The 16,547-nt window shown below is 48.3% G+C and overlaps 1 protein-coding gene across 1 annotated transcript; it reads left to right on the top strand.

The window, feature by feature from the left end:
• Positions 1-2,540: 2,540 nt before the first annotated feature.
• Positions 2,541-14,985, top strand: LOC129716005 (collagen alpha-1(XI) chain-like). The gene is made up of 5 exons (XM_055665882.1): positions 2,541-2,588; positions 8,121-8,234; positions 9,807-9,860; positions 12,884-12,928; positions 14,717-14,985. Exons 1-5 carry the CDS (start codon positions 2,541-2,543, stop codon positions 14,792-14,794), a joined length of 339 nt encoding a protein of 112 aa, XP_055521857.1. The 3' UTR covers positions 14,795-14,985.
• Positions 14,986-16,547: the final 1,562 nt, after the last annotated feature.

Genomic DNA, 16,547 nt, shown 5'->3' with positions numbered 1-16,547 from the left:
GTCACAGTTTAGTTTATTGTCACGTGTGCCGAGGTACAGCGAAAAGCTTTTGTTGCGTCAGGCGAAAGACAATACATGATTACATTCGAGCCATTTACAGTGTGCAGATACATGATAAGGGGAATGACTATGAGTACAAGGTACAGCCAAGGGTCCAAGGGTCTCCAACCTGGTAGATAGTAGTCCAGGACTGCTCTCTAGTTGTGGTAGGATGGTTCAGTTGCCTGATAACAACTGGGAAGAAACTGAACCTTAAGGTGTGCGTTTGCACGCATCTGTATAACCATATAACATATAACCATTACAGCACGGAAACAGGCCATCTCGGCCCTACAAGTCCGTGCCGAACAACTTTTTTTCCCTTAGTCCCACCTGTTCGGCACGGACTTGTAGGGTCGAGATGGCCTGTTTCCGTGCTGTAATTGTTATATGGTTATATGGTTATATGGTTGAGTTGTATGCAAGTGACCTTGATGCGCCTTTAACCAGTTGCCAAATCTCACCTGCTCCCGGCGACCAACATCCCAGCCTGGTAATGTGAGAACTTGGAGGCTTGTTGCTTTTGTCCACCTGCCAAGATTCCTGAGAGACAACTTCTCAGGACTGAATGTTCCCGCTGTGAAGTGGTGCACTTGTGAGTAACAGGATCATTGGAGGATAGCAGAGGTTTCTTGGCAGAGGTTGCTCCATCCGTTGGTACTGCCCCTCGGCTGAACGTCCCCTGGAGGAATGGATCTGCTGAGTGTGTGTGTGTGTGGGTGGAGCATGGACCATGACTGCTTCTAGAGTTGGATCCAAGGTCGAAGATGTTGCTCGCTGTAGCCACAAATATACGTCGAGCTATCAGCTGCACAAACTCAGCCACAAGGAATTGAGACATTTAGCTATCCAATTCGCAATAAATTAATCAGTTCATGAGATCTACATCTTATGATTAAATTAAAAAATAGAAAATGTGTCATTTAGTCTTATTTAGAAACATAACAAATAGAAGGTGTAGGCCATTTAGCCCTTCGAGCCAACACCGCCATTCATTATGATCATGGCTGATCATCCAAAATCAATAGCATTTCCTGCTTCCTCCTAACATCCCACATGGTAAATGGTAGGGAATTGAAGAATGAAGTAGAGTTTCAAAGTCTACAGAGAGATTTATGCCAGTTGGAAGAGTGGGCTGAAAGATGGCAGATGGAGTTTAATGCTGATAAGTGTGAGGTGCTACATCTTGGCAGGACAAATCAAAATAGGACGTACATGGTAAATGGTAGGGCATTGAAGAATGTAGATGAACAGAGGGATCTGGGAATAACTGTGCACAGTTCCCTGAAAGTGGAATCTCATGTAGATAGGGTGGTAAAGAAAGCTTTTGGTGTGCTGGCCTTTATAAATCAGAGCATTGAGTATAGAAGTTGGGATGTAATGTTAAAATTGTACAAGGCATTGGTGAGGCCAAATCTGGAGTATGGTGTACAATTTTGGTCGCCCAATTATAGGAAGGATGTCAACAAAATAGAGAGAGTACAGAGGAGATTTACTAGAATGTTGCCTGGGTTTCAGCAACTAAGTTACAGGGAAAGGTTGAACAAGTTAGGGCTTTATTCTTTGGAGCGCAGAAGGTTAAGGGGGGACTTGATAGAGGTTTTTTAAATGATGAGAGGGATAGACAGAGTTGACGTGGACAAGCTTTTCCCACTGAGAGTAGGGAAGATTCAAACAAGGGGACATGACTTGAGAATTAAGGGACTGAAGTTTGGGGGTGGTAACATGAGGGGGAACTTCTTACTAGAGAGTGGTAGCTGTGTGATGAGTTTACAGTAGCTGGGTGGAGGAAGGTTCGTTTTTCCATTTTAAAAATAAAATGGGATAGTTAGGGGACGGGAAGGGAGGGAGGTTCGTTTTCTCATTTACAAAAATAAATAGGGGAGATTATGTGTGGAACGGATAGGGAATGGAGCCTGTTTGGTCTGAGCGCAGGTAGATATGGGAATCAACCTTCTTCTCAACCCATTCTGTGTTCGGTAGACTTTGACAGGACTAGAAGGGTAAGCTGCAAGATGGCCTGTTTCCGTGCGTCTGTGGCATTGTTATACAGATTCACCCACCCCTGTGAAGCGGTAATCAATCCGAATGTTCCCAACCCTCTATTCTCATGAAACGCCACAAGTTCATTTCATCTCCACAAATAGCCTTTGACATTATCCTTCACATACATAATAATGAAGAATGGCAATAAGCCATGGCCTTCCCCCTGCCTCGGATCCGCCCATCTTGAGAACTTATTTTTAAAAAGTCCACCAGCCGTCTCGTGGCAATGAATTCCTCACCCCCTCTTGACAGCGGCGCGGGTTTAATTTCCACCCTACCGAACCGTGTGCAGATTAGTCTGAATGTTCCTTGATGGTTCATTCCTCTAGGAATTCGCTGGAATCCCCCGGATTGAAACCACCTGTACAAAGTTACGTTGACCTTATGATACGATTACGATAGACAAACGATTCATCAAATGATGGATAAGATATGGCAATAGCGATACGGATTCGATGCCCGATACGGGCAATGCTTCACACTATACGGCCTTTTATCCCAGGGTGAGTATCAACTGTGGGTTATAAATTCGCTCCAATATTGCAAAAGTGGCTGAATGGGAGAACCTCAGGGTCGCACCCCTGTTATCGGGTTTGACACAGCCCCTCTTGAAATAAATGCTAGCGGATGGGTTTAATTTGTCTAGTATTCACTACCTGAATTATTTTCATTCATTTACGCAGATTAGTATAGCTGAACTGATTTCATTTGTGTTCCCTCTCTGCCGGGGACCAATGTGGACAAACTCCGGCTCCTGACTGAATCCCAGGAGTGAAGAGGACCACCTGTAAGTATCCGATAAAAAAATGGGCTGACCGTTTTATATGATACGATACGATACAACAACGATTCGATACGATATGGATATTGCGAATCCGATGAGATATGCTGGGATAAATACGATCCTTGACTGATACGATAGCGATGCGATACGGCATGCTGTTGGTATGGATACTATACGATACATCTTTTTTAAAGGGGGAGGTGAGTTAAAGAAGGTTCAACATGTTGGAGGATATGTAAATTTGTCGTCGCCCAATTATAGCACGGATGTCATTCAACATAGGCTGAGTACAGAGAAGCCAGAGGGTAATGTGGATGGAGGTGTTATCGGGTTGGAGGCAGCGGTTGACTAGTGTCGGTGCCTAAGGGATCTGTGTTTGGGTCGCTTTGTTGGTTAAGGGGGGATGTACAGGTCTTTAATGATCTGGAGGGATGACGGTGTGGTGGAAATTTTCCCTTGAGTAGGGAAGGTATGCAAGATGACAATGACCAAGATAAGGGACAGAAGTTTTGGATAATATGAAGAGGAACTTTCAGAGAAAGTCTACACAGGTGGATTTGGATAGGATATGCCGGGTTTGGAAAAATACGCTGAAAAAGATGGCAATGGAGTTTAATGCTGTGAGGTGTAACATGTGAGGTGGGTGCGTATATGGAACAGATGCCTGATTGAACACAGTATCACTAACTGATATGAAACATAGCTCTCGTACATATTTTATCTAAGCAACGACACCAAAAGGTAGGGTAATTGAGCTTGGGTCAGGCTTGCATCACAAGAATAAGGAATAGAAACTGAGTGATCTGGAAAAAACGTGTTTCGGCACAGCTTGAGGGCCGAGAGGTCCTGTTCCATGCTGGAAATTGCTATATGTTGTTATATGGTTTATATTAGGACGATGATAGGAGGATAAGGGGTGATCTTATATAATCCTACTAAATTTTTTTTATGGGCGCCTTTTAAGAATCTCAAGGCATTGTACATGAATTTAGCAGTTAGAGGATGTAATGTTAAAATTGTACAAGAGACATGAAATGGTGAGAAAGTAAATCTGGAGTTAATACAAAAACACAATTTTGGTCAATTCCACAATGAACAAGGAAGGAAGGGATCAAGAGAAAAATAGGTCTTGAGGGGGACAGGAGGAAGTGGTACAAATGTTGTTGGGGTGAGGAGGGGGCCTGGGTTTTGTCAGCAAAACTAAGGTTACAGAGAGGAGGGCTGATGCGGGATTGAGGGCACGTTAGGGGGAGAGGAGGTCAGTTCTAGAGAGCGGGCAGAGGTGGTGAGGCTTGTAGGGGGGATCCGGATTGTATGATCGGTCTAGAAAAAGCCAGTGAGAGTGAGAGGGATGTGATGCCAGAGTTGGTTGGGTGGACAAGGGCGGCTTTCCCTTGGAGAATAGGGGAGGTGATGCAAACAATAGTCCAGTCGGGAGGAGATGAAGGCAGGACTTTCTTAAGCCGCGGAGGGACAGAAGTTTTGGGGTAGTTACGGAGAGGAACTTCTTTAAGGACAGAGAGTGGTAGTGGTGGGTGGAATGAGCTTCGGCCAAGGTGTGAACTGGTGGAGAGCAGGTAACAAAATCAGGAGAGAGACATTTAAACTCTACGTTAGGATATCATATGGAGGAGAGGGAATGGGGGAAACGATTTAATAGGAATCGGCAGGGGTAACATTTTCACCACAAAGGTGGTGCGTATATGGAACAAGCTGCCTGATCCACACTGTATCACTATGACTGTATGATTCTATGTCTCTCTCTATTTATATATTTTTATCTAAGACAGACACAAAAAGCAGGAGTAACTCAGCGGGTCAGGCAGCATCACAAGAGATAAGGAATAGAAATTGGGTGCAGGAGTAGGCCATTTGGCCGTTTGAGCCTGCACCATTCGCCATTCAATATGATCATGGCTGATCATCCAACTCAGTATCCCGTACCTGCCTTCTCTCCATACCCTCTGATCCCCTTAGCCACAAGGGCCACATCTAACTCTCTCTTAAATATAGCCAATGAACTGTGGCCTCAACTAGCCTCTGTGGCAGAGAGTTCCAGAGATTCACCACTCTCTGTGTGAAAAAAGTTCTTCTCATCTCGGTTTTAAAGGATTTCCCCCTTATCCTTAAGCTGTGACCCCTTGCCCTGGACTTCCCCAACATCGGGAACAATCTTCCTGCATCTAGCCTGTCCAACACCTTAAGAATTTTGTAAGTTTCTATAAGATCCCCTCTCAATCTCCTAAATTCTAGAGAGTATAAACCAAGTCTATCCAGTCTTTCTTCATAAGACAGTCCTGACATCCCAGGAATCAGTCTGGTGAACCTTCTCTGCACTCCCTCTATGGCAATAATGTCCTTCCTCAGATTTGGAGACCAAAATGTACGCAATACTCCAGGTGTGGCCTCACCAAGACTCTGTACAACTGCAGTAGAACCTTCCCTGCTCCTATACTCAAATCCTTTTGCAATGAACATTGAATTGAACACAATGAATAGGTGATGTTTCAGGTCAAGACCTTTTGGGATTAGTATAGGATTAGTGTTAGTGGGTGATCGATGGTTAGCATGGACTTGTTGGGCTGAAGGGCCTGTTTAAATAAAGCGTGACTCAGTGGTTTGATAACTTTAGCATGGTCTATAATGTGAATTATGCAATTTATACTGGTAATACATTTTTCTTGGCTTGCGTATCAACTTTGACAATGTGTGCTTTTGATTGATGACTTGCCTGGCCTTTCTAACTAAGTGGTTTCAGACCTAGCACTGTACAAATACGAGCAGAATTAGGCCATTCGGCCCATCAAGTCCACTCCGCCATTCAATTGTGGCTGATCTATCTCTCCCTCTCAACCCCATTAGCCTGCCTTGTCCCCGTAACCCCTGACACCCATACTAATCAAGAAATTATATATATCTGCCTTAAAAATATCCATTGACTTGGCCTCCACAGCCATCTGTGGCAATGAATTCCACAGATTCACCCCCTCTGACTAAACAAATTCTACCTCATCTCCTTTAATTCTGAGGCTGTGCCCTCCGGATCTAGATTCTCCCACCTGTTGAAACATCCTCTCCACATCCACTCTATCCACGCCTTTTGCTATTCGGTTAGGTCTTTTCGAAACGTCACCTATTTCTGTTTCTCCAGAGATGCTGCCTGACCCACTGAGTTACTCCAGCACTTAGTTTATCATTTTAGATTATAGATGCCCTCTGAATATTCAATGGATGCATAAAGATTCCACTTACGCACCCCTGTCATATGGGGTTCAACAGGGTTCGATTCTGGGGCCCCTGCTTTTCTCGCTGTACATACTTCCTCTGGGTTCCATCCTTAGAAAGCATGGCATCTCTTTCCACTGTTATGCAGATGATACCCAGCTTTACCTAGAAAACATAGAAACATAGAAATTAGGTGCAGGAGTAGGCCATTCGGCCCTTCGAGCCTGCACCATTCGCCATTCAATATGATCATGGCTGATCATCCAACTCAGTATCCCGTACCTGCCTTCTCTCCATACCCTCTGATCCCCTTAGCCACAAGGGCCACATCTAACTCCCTCTTAAATATAGCCAGTGAACTGGCCTCAACTACCCTCTGTGGCAGAGAGTTCCAGAGATTCACCACTCTCTGTGTGAAAAAAGTTCTTCTCATCTCAGTTTTAAAGGATTTCCCCCTTATCCTTAAGCTGTGACCCCTTGTCCTGGACTTCCCCAACATCGGGAACAATCTTCCTGCATCTAGCCTGACCAACCCCTTAAGAATTTTGTAAGTTTCTATAAGATCCCCTCTCAATCTCCTAAATTCTAGAGAGTATAAACCAAGTCTATCCAGTCTTTCTTCATAAGACAGTCCTGACATCCCAGGAATCAGTCTGGTGAACCTTCTCTGCACTCCCTCTATGGCAATAATGTCCTTCCTCAAATTTGGAGACCAAAACTGTACGCAATACTCCAGGTGTGGTCTCCACCAAGACCCTGTACAACTGCAGTAGAACCTCCCTGCTCCTATACTCAAATCCTTTTGCAATGAAAGCTAACATACCATTCGCTTTCTTTACTGCCTGCTGCACCTGCATGCCTACCTTCAATGACTGGTGTACCATGACACCCAGGGTCTCGCTGCATCTCCCCCTTTCCCAACCGGCCACCATTTACATAATAATTTATTTGCTGCTGAGGGGGAAAACGCCTTTTCTGTAAAATCGCTTCTGTCTTGTCTTGATGACATTAAGTCCTGGTTGGCCCTAAACTTTCTTGGATTTAATGAAAAGAAGACAGAGGTGATTTTATTTGATCCCAATGGCTGCCGTGAACCTCCATTTGTTGATTTAGGTCCATTGCCAAGGAACGTGAAGCCAACAGTTGTGAACCTGGGTTTTAGGATGGACAGTGACTTTAAATTAGATCGCCAAATATGCGCGGTGGTTAAGTCCAGCTTCTTTCACCTAAGGAAGCTGGCGAAGGTGAAGCCCATTCTCGAGCGGCAGCATTTTGAGACAGTAATCCATGCCTTTATTACATCTAGGCTGGATTACTGTAACGCGCTCTATTTTGGTGTTGCTCGTTCTTCACTGGCTCGTCTCCAGTTGGTTCAGAATGCTGCTGCTCGCCTTTTAACAGGGACTCGAAAGAGGGTGCACATATCGCCAATTCTGGCCTCCCTACACTGGCTCCCGGTGCACTTTCGAGTTCATTTTAAGATACTGTTATTTGTTTTTAAATCTCTGAATGGGCTCGCCCCGCCTTACCTCTCTGAGCTGCTCTACCCATACGCTCCTGCCCGGTCCCTCAGGTCAGCTGGTCAGCTGCTCCTGGAGGTACCGAGGTCTAATCGGAGGCTCAGAGGGGATAGAGCCTTCTCTGTTGCTGCTCTGGCACTCTGGAACACCCTGCCGTTGCACATCAGACAGGCCCCCTCACTGTCCATCTTCAAATCCAGTGTTAAAACACATTTGTACTCCCTGGCTTTTGACCATGCCTGAGGCTTTGCTTCTGTTTTTGGTGTTTTTGATGTTTCTTTATTTTACATGTCTTTTCCTACTATTTCTTTCGATTGTTATTTTTGGTGTGTATTAACTTTTTTGTCAATGATTAGTGATGTACAGCACTTTGTTGCAGCTATGTTTGTTTTTAAAGTGCTCTATAAATAAAATTATTATTATTATTATTAAAGAAGGGTCTCGACCCGAAACGCCATCTATTACTTTCCTCCAGAGATGCGGCATCACATGCTGATTTACTACAGCTTTCTTTGGTTCCTTCCTGTGCATTTTCATCTGCGTTGTTGGTCTTATGCGTGCTTCTATCTTTACAGGGTCATCCAGGCAAAGAAGGTCCATCAGGTTCCAAAGGCAACCAGGTAAGTCTGAGAGTTGGTTTGGGCGACGGAAGGGTGGCTTTTCCTCGACTCCCTAGTTTCGTTTTTAGAACTGATTACTGGTTGTAAAGACAAACTCATTCAGGGGCTCTTGGTACACAAGATCTATCTGAAGTTGTGAAACCGGCTCTCAGTTCAGTTGGGTTTGGTTTGGTTTGGTTTGGTTTGGTTTGGTTTGGTTCATTTGAGTTCAGTTCATTTTGGTTCAGTTTAGTTTATCATCACAGAAACATAGAAACATAGAGAAAAAATGCAGTAGTAGGCCATTCAGTGCTTCAAGACTGGAAAAATGGGCTGAAAGATGGCAGATGGAGTTTAATGCTGATAAATGTGAGGTGCTACACCTTGGCAGGACAAATCAAAATAGGACATACATGGTAAATGGTAGGGAATTGAAGAATACAGTTGAACAGAGGGATCTGGGTATAACCGTGCATAGTTCCTTGAAGGTGGAATCTCATATAGATAGGGTGGTAAAGAAAGCTTTTGGTATGCTAGCGTTTATAAATCAGAGCATTGAGTATAGAAGCTGGGATGTAATGTTAAAATTGTACAAGGCATTGGTGAGAGACCAAATCTGGAGTATGGTGTACAATTTTGGTCACCTAATTATAGGAAGGATGTCAACAAAATAGAGAGAGTACAGAGGAGATTTACTAGAATGTTGCCTGGGTTTCAACAACTAAGTTACAGAGATAGGTTGAATAAGTTAGGTCTTTATTCTCTGGAGCGCAGAAGGTTAAGGGGGGGACTTGATAGAGGTCTTTAAAATGATGAGAGGGATAGACAGAGTTGATGTGGACAAGCTTTTCCCTTTGAGAATAGGGAAGATTCAAACAAGAGGACATGACTTCAGAATTAAGGGACAGAAGTTTAGGGGTAATATGAGGGGGAACTTCTTTACTCAGAGAGTGGTAGCGGTGTGGAATGAGCTTCCAGTGGAAGTGGTGGAGGCAGGTTCATTGGTATCATTAAAAATAAATTGGATAGGCATATGGATGAGAAGGGAATGGAGGGTTATGGTATGAGTGCAGGCAGGTGGGACAAAGGGGGAAAAAGTTGTTCGGCACGGACTTGTAGGGCCGAGATGGCCTGTTTCCGTGCTGTAATTGTTATATGGTTATATGGAGGTAGTTGAGGCTGGGTCTATTGCAACGTTTAAGAAGTTTTTCCTTCCATTATTTATTATGTAAAAGAATATGTGTGTTATGATTTGTTTGGTTGTTTTGTTGTTTGTCTTTTGCACAAAAGTCCGCGAGCATTTGCCACTTTCATTTCACTGCACATCTCGTATGTGTATGTGACAAATAAACTTGACTTGACTTGAAACAGTTGGACAGATACATGGATAGGTCAGGTTTGGAGGGATATGGGTCAAATGCATTCAGGTGGGACTAGTGCAGCTGGGACATGTTGGTCGTTGTGAGCAAGTTGGGACGAGGTGCCTGCGGATTCGACGAGTGTTCGGGACCTCCAGATTCACACAGCCGCCAGTCCTCTGCTCCGCCGATGATTTGTGTGTAACTCTCTCTCTCCTTCTGTGTTTATTACCAGGGTCAGACTGGTCCTCAGGGTCCAATCGGCTATCCTGGCCCACGTGGTGTGAAGGTGAGGGCATTGGGCATGGTCAGGGACATTGGGCATGGTCAGGGGCATTGGGCATGGACAGGGGGCATTGGGCATGGTCAGGGGCATTGGGCATGGTCAGGGGCATTGGGCATAATCGGAGGCATTGGGCATGGTTGGGGCATTGGGCATGGACAGGGGCATTGGGCATGGTCAGGGGCATTGGGCATAATCAGAGGCATTGGGCATGGTCAGGGGCATTGGACATGGACGGGGCATTGGGCATGGTTGGGGCATTGGGCATGTTGGGGGCATTGGGCATGGTTGGGGCATTGGGCATGGTCAGGGGCATTGGGCATGGACAGGGGCATTGGGCATGGACAGGGGGCATTGGGCATGGACAGGGGCATTGGGCATGGTTGGGGGCATTGGGCATGGTTGGGGCATTGGGCATGGACAGGGGCATTGGGCATGGTTGGGGGCATTGGGCATGGTTGGGGCATTGGGCATGGTCAGGGGCATTGGGCATGGTTGGGGCATTGGGCATGGTCAGGGGCATTGGGCATGGTTGGGGCATTGGGGATGGTTGGGGGGCATTGGGCATGGTCAGGGGCATTGGGGATGGTTGGGGGGCATTGGGCATGGTCAGGGGCATTGGGGATGGTTGGGGCATTGGGCATGGTTGGGGCATTGGGCATGGTCAGGGGCATTGGGCATGGTTGGGGCATTGGGCATGGTCAGGGGCATTGGGCATGGTTGGGGCATTGGGCATGGTTGGGGCATTGGGCATGGTTGGGGCATTGGGCATGGTCAGGGGCATTGGGGATGGTTGGGGGCATTGGGCATGGACAGGGGGCATTGGGCATGGACTGGGCATTGGGCATGGTCAGGGGCATTGGGCATGGACAGGGGCATTGGGCATGGACAGGGGCATTGGGCATGGTTGGGGCATTGGGCATGGACAGGGGCATTGGGCATGGACAGGGGCATTGGGCATGGTTGGGGCATTGGGCATGGACAGGGGCATTGGGCATGTTGGGGGCATTGGGGATGTTGGGGGATTGGGCATGGTCAGGGGCATTGGGCATGGTTGGGGGGCATTGGGCATGGACAGGGGCATTGGGCATGGACAGGGGCATTGGGCATGGTTGGGGGCATTGGGCATGGTTGGGGCATTGGGCATGGTCAGGGGCATTGGGCATGGTTGGGGCATTGGGCATGGTCAGGGGCATTGGGCATGGTTGGGGCATTGGGCATGGTTGTGGGGCATTGGGCATGGTTGGGGCATGGGGGCATGGTTGGGGCATTGGCATGGTCAGGGGCATTGGGCATGGTTGGGGCATTGGGCATGGTCAGGGGCATTGGGCATGGTTGGGGCATTGGGCATGGTTGGGGCATTGGGCATGGTTGGGGCATTGGGCATGGACAGGGGCATTGGGCATGGACAGGGGATCATTGGGCATGGACAGGGGCATTGGGCATGGTTGGGGCATTGGGCATGGTTGGGGCATTGGGCATGGTTGGGGCATTGGGCATGGACAGGGGCATTGGGCATGGACAGGGGCATTGGGCATGGTTGGGGCATTGGGCATGGACAGGGGCATTGGGCATGGACAGGGGCATTGGGCATGGTTGGGGGCATTGGGCATGGTTGGGGCATTGGGCATGGACAGGGGCATTGGGCATGGTCAGGGGCATTGGGCATGGGTTGGGGCATTGGGCATGGACAGGGGCATTGGGGCATGGTTGGGGGCATTGGGCATGGTTGGGGCATTGGGCATGGACAGGGGCATTGGGCATGGTCAGGGGCATTGGGCATGGACAGGGGCATTGGGCATGGTCAGGGGCATTGGGCATGGTTGGGGGGCATTGGGCATGGTTGGGGCATTGGGCATGTTGGGGCATTGGGCATGGTCAGGGGCATTGGGCATGGTTGGGGCATTGGGCATGGTCAGGGGCATTGGGCATGGTTGGGGCATTGGGCATGGTTGGGGGCATTGGGCATGGTTGGGGCATTGGGGGCATGGACAGGGGCATTGGGCATGGACAGGGGCATTGGGCATGGACAGGGGCATTGGGCATGGTTGGGGCATTGGGCATGGTTGGGGCATTGGGCATGGACAGGGGCATTGGGCATGGACAGGGGCATTGGGCATGGTTGGGGCATTGGGCATGGTTGGGGCATTGGGCATGGACAGGGGCATTGGGCATGGTTGGGGCATTGGGCATGGTTGGGGCATTGGGCATGGACAGGGGGCATTGGGCATGGACAGGGGCATTGGGCATGGTTGGGGCATTGGGCATGGTTGGGGGCATTGGGCATGGTTGGGGCATTGGGCATGGACAGGGGCATTGGGCATGGTTGGGGGCATTGGGCATGGTTGGGGCATTGGGCATGGACAGGGGCATTGGGCATGGTCAGGGGCATTGGGCATGGACAGGGGCATTGGGCATGGTCAGGGGCATTGGGCATGGTTGGGGCATTGGGCATGGTTGGGGCATTGGGCATGTTGGGGCATTGGGCATGGACAGGGGCATTGGGCATGGACAGGGGCATTGGGCATGGTCAGGGGGCATTGGGCATGGACAGGGGCATTGGGCATGGTTGGGGCATTGGGCATGGTTGGGGCATTGGGCATGGTTGGGGCATTGGGCATGGACAGGGGATTGGGCATGGACAGGGGCATTGGGCATGGACAGGGGCATTGGGCATGGACAGGGGCATTGGGCATGGTTGGGGGCATTGGGCATGGTTGGGGCATTGGGCATGGTTGGGGCATTGGGCATGGTTGGTGCATTGGGCATGGACAGGGGCATTGGGCATGGTCAGGGGCATTGGGCATGGACAGGGGCATTGGGCATGGTTGGGGGCATTGGGCATGGTTGGGGCATTGGGCATGGTCGGGGGGCACCGGTCGAGGTCGGGGGCACTGGTCGAGGTCGGGGGGCACTTGGAATGGTTTCTGGAGAATGGGGAGACACATCCGTGCGATGAGCCCCTGGGTTAGGGCAGCCAGTGCCTGTCTCTCTTGCCCCACGCCTCACTGCTCTTCTCTTCCTCTCAGGGAACGGACGGAATCCGCGGCTTGATGGGACACAAAGGCGAGAAGGTGAGAACGTTTTCTGATGAACTTGTCTTTTCTTAACGGTGCCAATGATGAATCATTGATTGGTGAACTCACTGATTGATGATCTCACCGATTGAAGAGTACACTGAGTGATGACCTCACTAATTGTTGACCCCAGTGATTAATGTGCTCACTGAATGATGACATCACTGATTTGTGAGCTCACTGATTGCTGACCTCACTGTTTGCTGACCTCACTGTTTGCTGACCGCACTGTTTGCTGACCTCACTGATTGCTGACCTCACTGATTGCTGACCTCACTGTTTGCTGACCTCACTGATTGCTGACCTCACGGATTGCTGACCTCACTGTTTGCTGACCTCACTGTTTGTTGACCTCACTGTTTGCTGACCTCACTGTTTGTTGACCTCACTGTTTGCTGACCTCACTGTTTGCTGATTGCTGACCTCACTGTTTGCTGACCTCACTGATTGCTGACCTCACTGGATTGCTGACCTCACTGTTTGCTGACCTCACTGATTGCTGACCTCACTGATTGATGTGCTCACTGTTTGCTGAGCTCACTGATTGCTGACCTCACTGTTTGCTGACCTCACTGTTTGCTGAGCTCACTGATTGCTGACCTCACTGATTGCTGACCGCACTGTTTGCTGACCTCACTGTTTGCTGACCGCACTGATGGATGACCTCATGATTGCCGACTTGACTTATTGATGATCTCATTGAGAGACGGCCTCATTGATGGACAACCTTCACTGACTGATAATCTCACTGACTGACTGATGACCCCACTGAGCTATTCAGCCTCGGGTGTGAGAGCTCATAGACTGGCGTTTGTGTCTATCTACCGGTTCTGCTATTGTATCCTCAATGCAAGAGCCTCAACTTGGCACTCCTGTTGCTCCTGTGGAACAGTGAATCTTGAATCCCTGTAGAAGTAAGGATGCTGGGATCAGACACGTCCTCCACAGTTATCCCAGCACGTTGTATAGAAGTTGGGATGTAATGTTAAAATTGTACAAGGCATTGGTGAGACCAAATCTGGAGTATGGTGTACAATTTTGGTCGCCTAATTATAGGAAGGATGTCAACAAAATAGAGAGAGTACAGAGGAGATTTACTGGAATGTTGCCTGGGTTTCAGCAACTAAGTTACAGAGAAAGGTTGAACAACTTAGGGCTTTATTCTTTGGAGCGCAGAAGGTTAAGGGGGGACTTGATAGAGGTTTTTTTAAATGATGAGAGGGATAGACAGAGTTGACGTGGACAAGCTTTTCCCACTGAGAGTAGGGAAGATTCAAACAAGGGGACATGACTTGAGAATTAAGGGACTGAAGTTTAGGGGTAACATGAGGGGGAACTTCTTTACTCAGAAAGTGGTGGCTGTGTGGAATGAGCTTCCAGTGAAGGTGGTGGAGGCAGGTTTGTTTTTATCATTTAAAAATAAATTGGATAGTTATATGGACGGGAAGGGAATGGAGGGTTATGGTCTGAGCGCAGGTATATGGGACTAGGGGAGATAATGTGTTCGGCACGGACTAGAAGGGTCGAGATGGCCTGTTTCCGTGCTGTAATTATTATATGGTTATATGGTTATTATGCTGGTGGCCTTACCGAGGCAGCGTGAGGTGTAGATGGAATCGATGGAAGGGAGGCTGGTTTGTGTGATGGTCTGGGCTGCATCTGCAACTCCCTACAGTTTCTCATGGTCTTGGATGGAGCGGTTCTATGTTGAATGCAATATAGTCACTCGATCGCTGCATCTCTCTGTGTTGTTATGCATGACTCACTGTCTCTGCTTTCTCCCAGGGTGAAGATGGATTCCCAGGATTCAAGGGAGACATGGGTCTCAAGGGTGATCGGGTAAGAACAACAATGCTCCTATAACTCCTCTCCCTTCTCCCGGGAGAGGAAGTAAATGCTGTAAAGAGAAAGGATTTCACACACAAAGTTCTCCGATCAAGTGTCGATGTTACGATACAATTCTTAATTAGTACGGGGGTCAGAGGTTATGGGGAGAAGGCAAGAGAATGGGGTTAGGAGGGAGAGATAGATCATGATCGAATGGCGGTGTAGATATAATGGGCCGAATGGCCTAATTCTACTCCTATTCATTAATACCTTATGACACAGAAACATAGAAATTAGGTGCAGGAGTAGAGGCCATTCGGCCCTTCGAGCCTGCACCGCCATTCAATATGATCATGGCTGATCATCCAACTCAGTATCCCGTACCTGCCTTCTCTCCATACCCCCTGATCCCCTTAGCCACAAGGGCCACATCTAACTCCCTCTAAAATATAGCCAATGAACTGGCCTCGACTACCCTCTGTGGCAGAGAGTTCCAGAGATTCACCACTCTCTGTGTGAAAAAAATTATTCTCATCTCGGTTTTAAAAGGATTTCCCCTTATCCTTAAGCTGTGACCCCTTGTCCTGGACTTCCCTAACATCGGGGAACAATCTTCCTGCATCTAGCCTGTCCAACCCCTTAAGAATTTTGTAAGTTTCTATAAGATCCCCTCTCAATCTCCTAAATTCTAGAGAGTATAAACCAAGTCTATCCAGTCTTTCTTCATAAGACAGTCCTGACATCCCAGGAATCAGTCTGGTGAACCTTCTCTGCACTCCCTCTATGGCAATAATGTCCTTCCTCAGATTTGGAGACCAAAACTGTACGCAATACTCCAGGTGTGGTCTCACCAAGACCCTGTGCAACTGCAGTAGAACCTCCCTGCTCCTATACTCAAATCCTTTTGCAATGACGGTACGATTCGAGTGAACGTTATTTATCCCAGGAGAGAAATTGATCTTCTAACAGTCATAAAACACAAGACACATCAGACATGAAATTAAAGTGTGGAGTGGAAAGGATCGGGGATGTGCAAGGATTGGAGAGGGGTGTGTGTGTGTGTGTGGGGGGGGGAGGAGTCAATCTCAGTCTACCCCACGACAGACGTGGGAGGAGTTGTACAGTTTGATAGCCACAGGGAAGAAGGATCTCCTGTGGCGTTCTGTGCTGCAACTTGGTGAAACCAGTCTGTTACTGAAGGTGCTCTTCAGGTTGACCAGTGTAATGATTTAGTTTAGTTTAGTTTAGCGATACAGAGCGTAGATCAGGCCCTTCGGCCCATCGAGTCCGCACCGACCAGCGAACCCCACACACTAACACTATCCTACACACAATAGGGACAATTTACAATTAGCCTACAAACCTGTACGCAGTAAACGTCCACTGTGGTTTTCTGTGTCTGACCCTGGGCAGTGTGTGACGGGGCGGTGTAGTGGGAGCTTCACTCTGTTCCTGAGAGAGTGGATGGAGCTGCAATTTGTTGACGACCCGTCCTACGAGGCGATTATTTAGGCAACTGCCGGCGACTGTCGTGGTCGTAGCCGATCGCCAAAAATCCGGCCACTGGACGAAAGGGCCTGTCCCACTTAGATGAAGTTTTAGCCGACTGCCGGCGACTACGACAATGGAATTCACCAACGTCAGTACCGGCGACAACCTGCACCATCCCGGCGACAACATGCACCATCCCGGCGACAACATGCACCATCCCGGCGACAACATGCACCATCCCGGCGACAACCTACAACAACCTGAATGAATGAATGATGAATGAATGAATTAATGATGA

Source organism: Leucoraja erinacea, unplaced genomic scaffold (assembly GCF_028641065.1).
Source record: "Leucoraja erinacea ecotype New England unplaced genomic scaffold, Leri_hhj_1 Leri_1593S, whole genome shotgun sequence".
NCBI classification, from domain to species: domain Eukaryota; kingdom Metazoa; phylum Chordata; class Chondrichthyes; order Rajiformes; family Rajidae; genus Leucoraja; species Leucoraja erinaceus.
This window is presented reverse-complemented; position numbering and strand designations above follow the sequence as displayed.

Bases quoted from the DNA above. Each gene is read 5' to 3' on its own strand.
- LOC129716005 (XM_055665882.1), top strand. From the start codon at position 2,541: ATGCCCGATACGGGCAATGCTTCACACTATACGGCCTTTTATCCCAGG. The intron at 2,589-8,120 runs GTGAGTATCAAC...GATTTACTACAG, and splicing joins ATACGGCCTTTTATCCCAGG to CTTTCTTTGGTTCCTTCCTG. The intron at 8,235-9,806 runs GTAAGTCTGAGA...GTTTATTACCAG, and splicing joins CAGGTTCCAAAGGCAACCAG to GGTCAGACTGGTCCTCAGGG.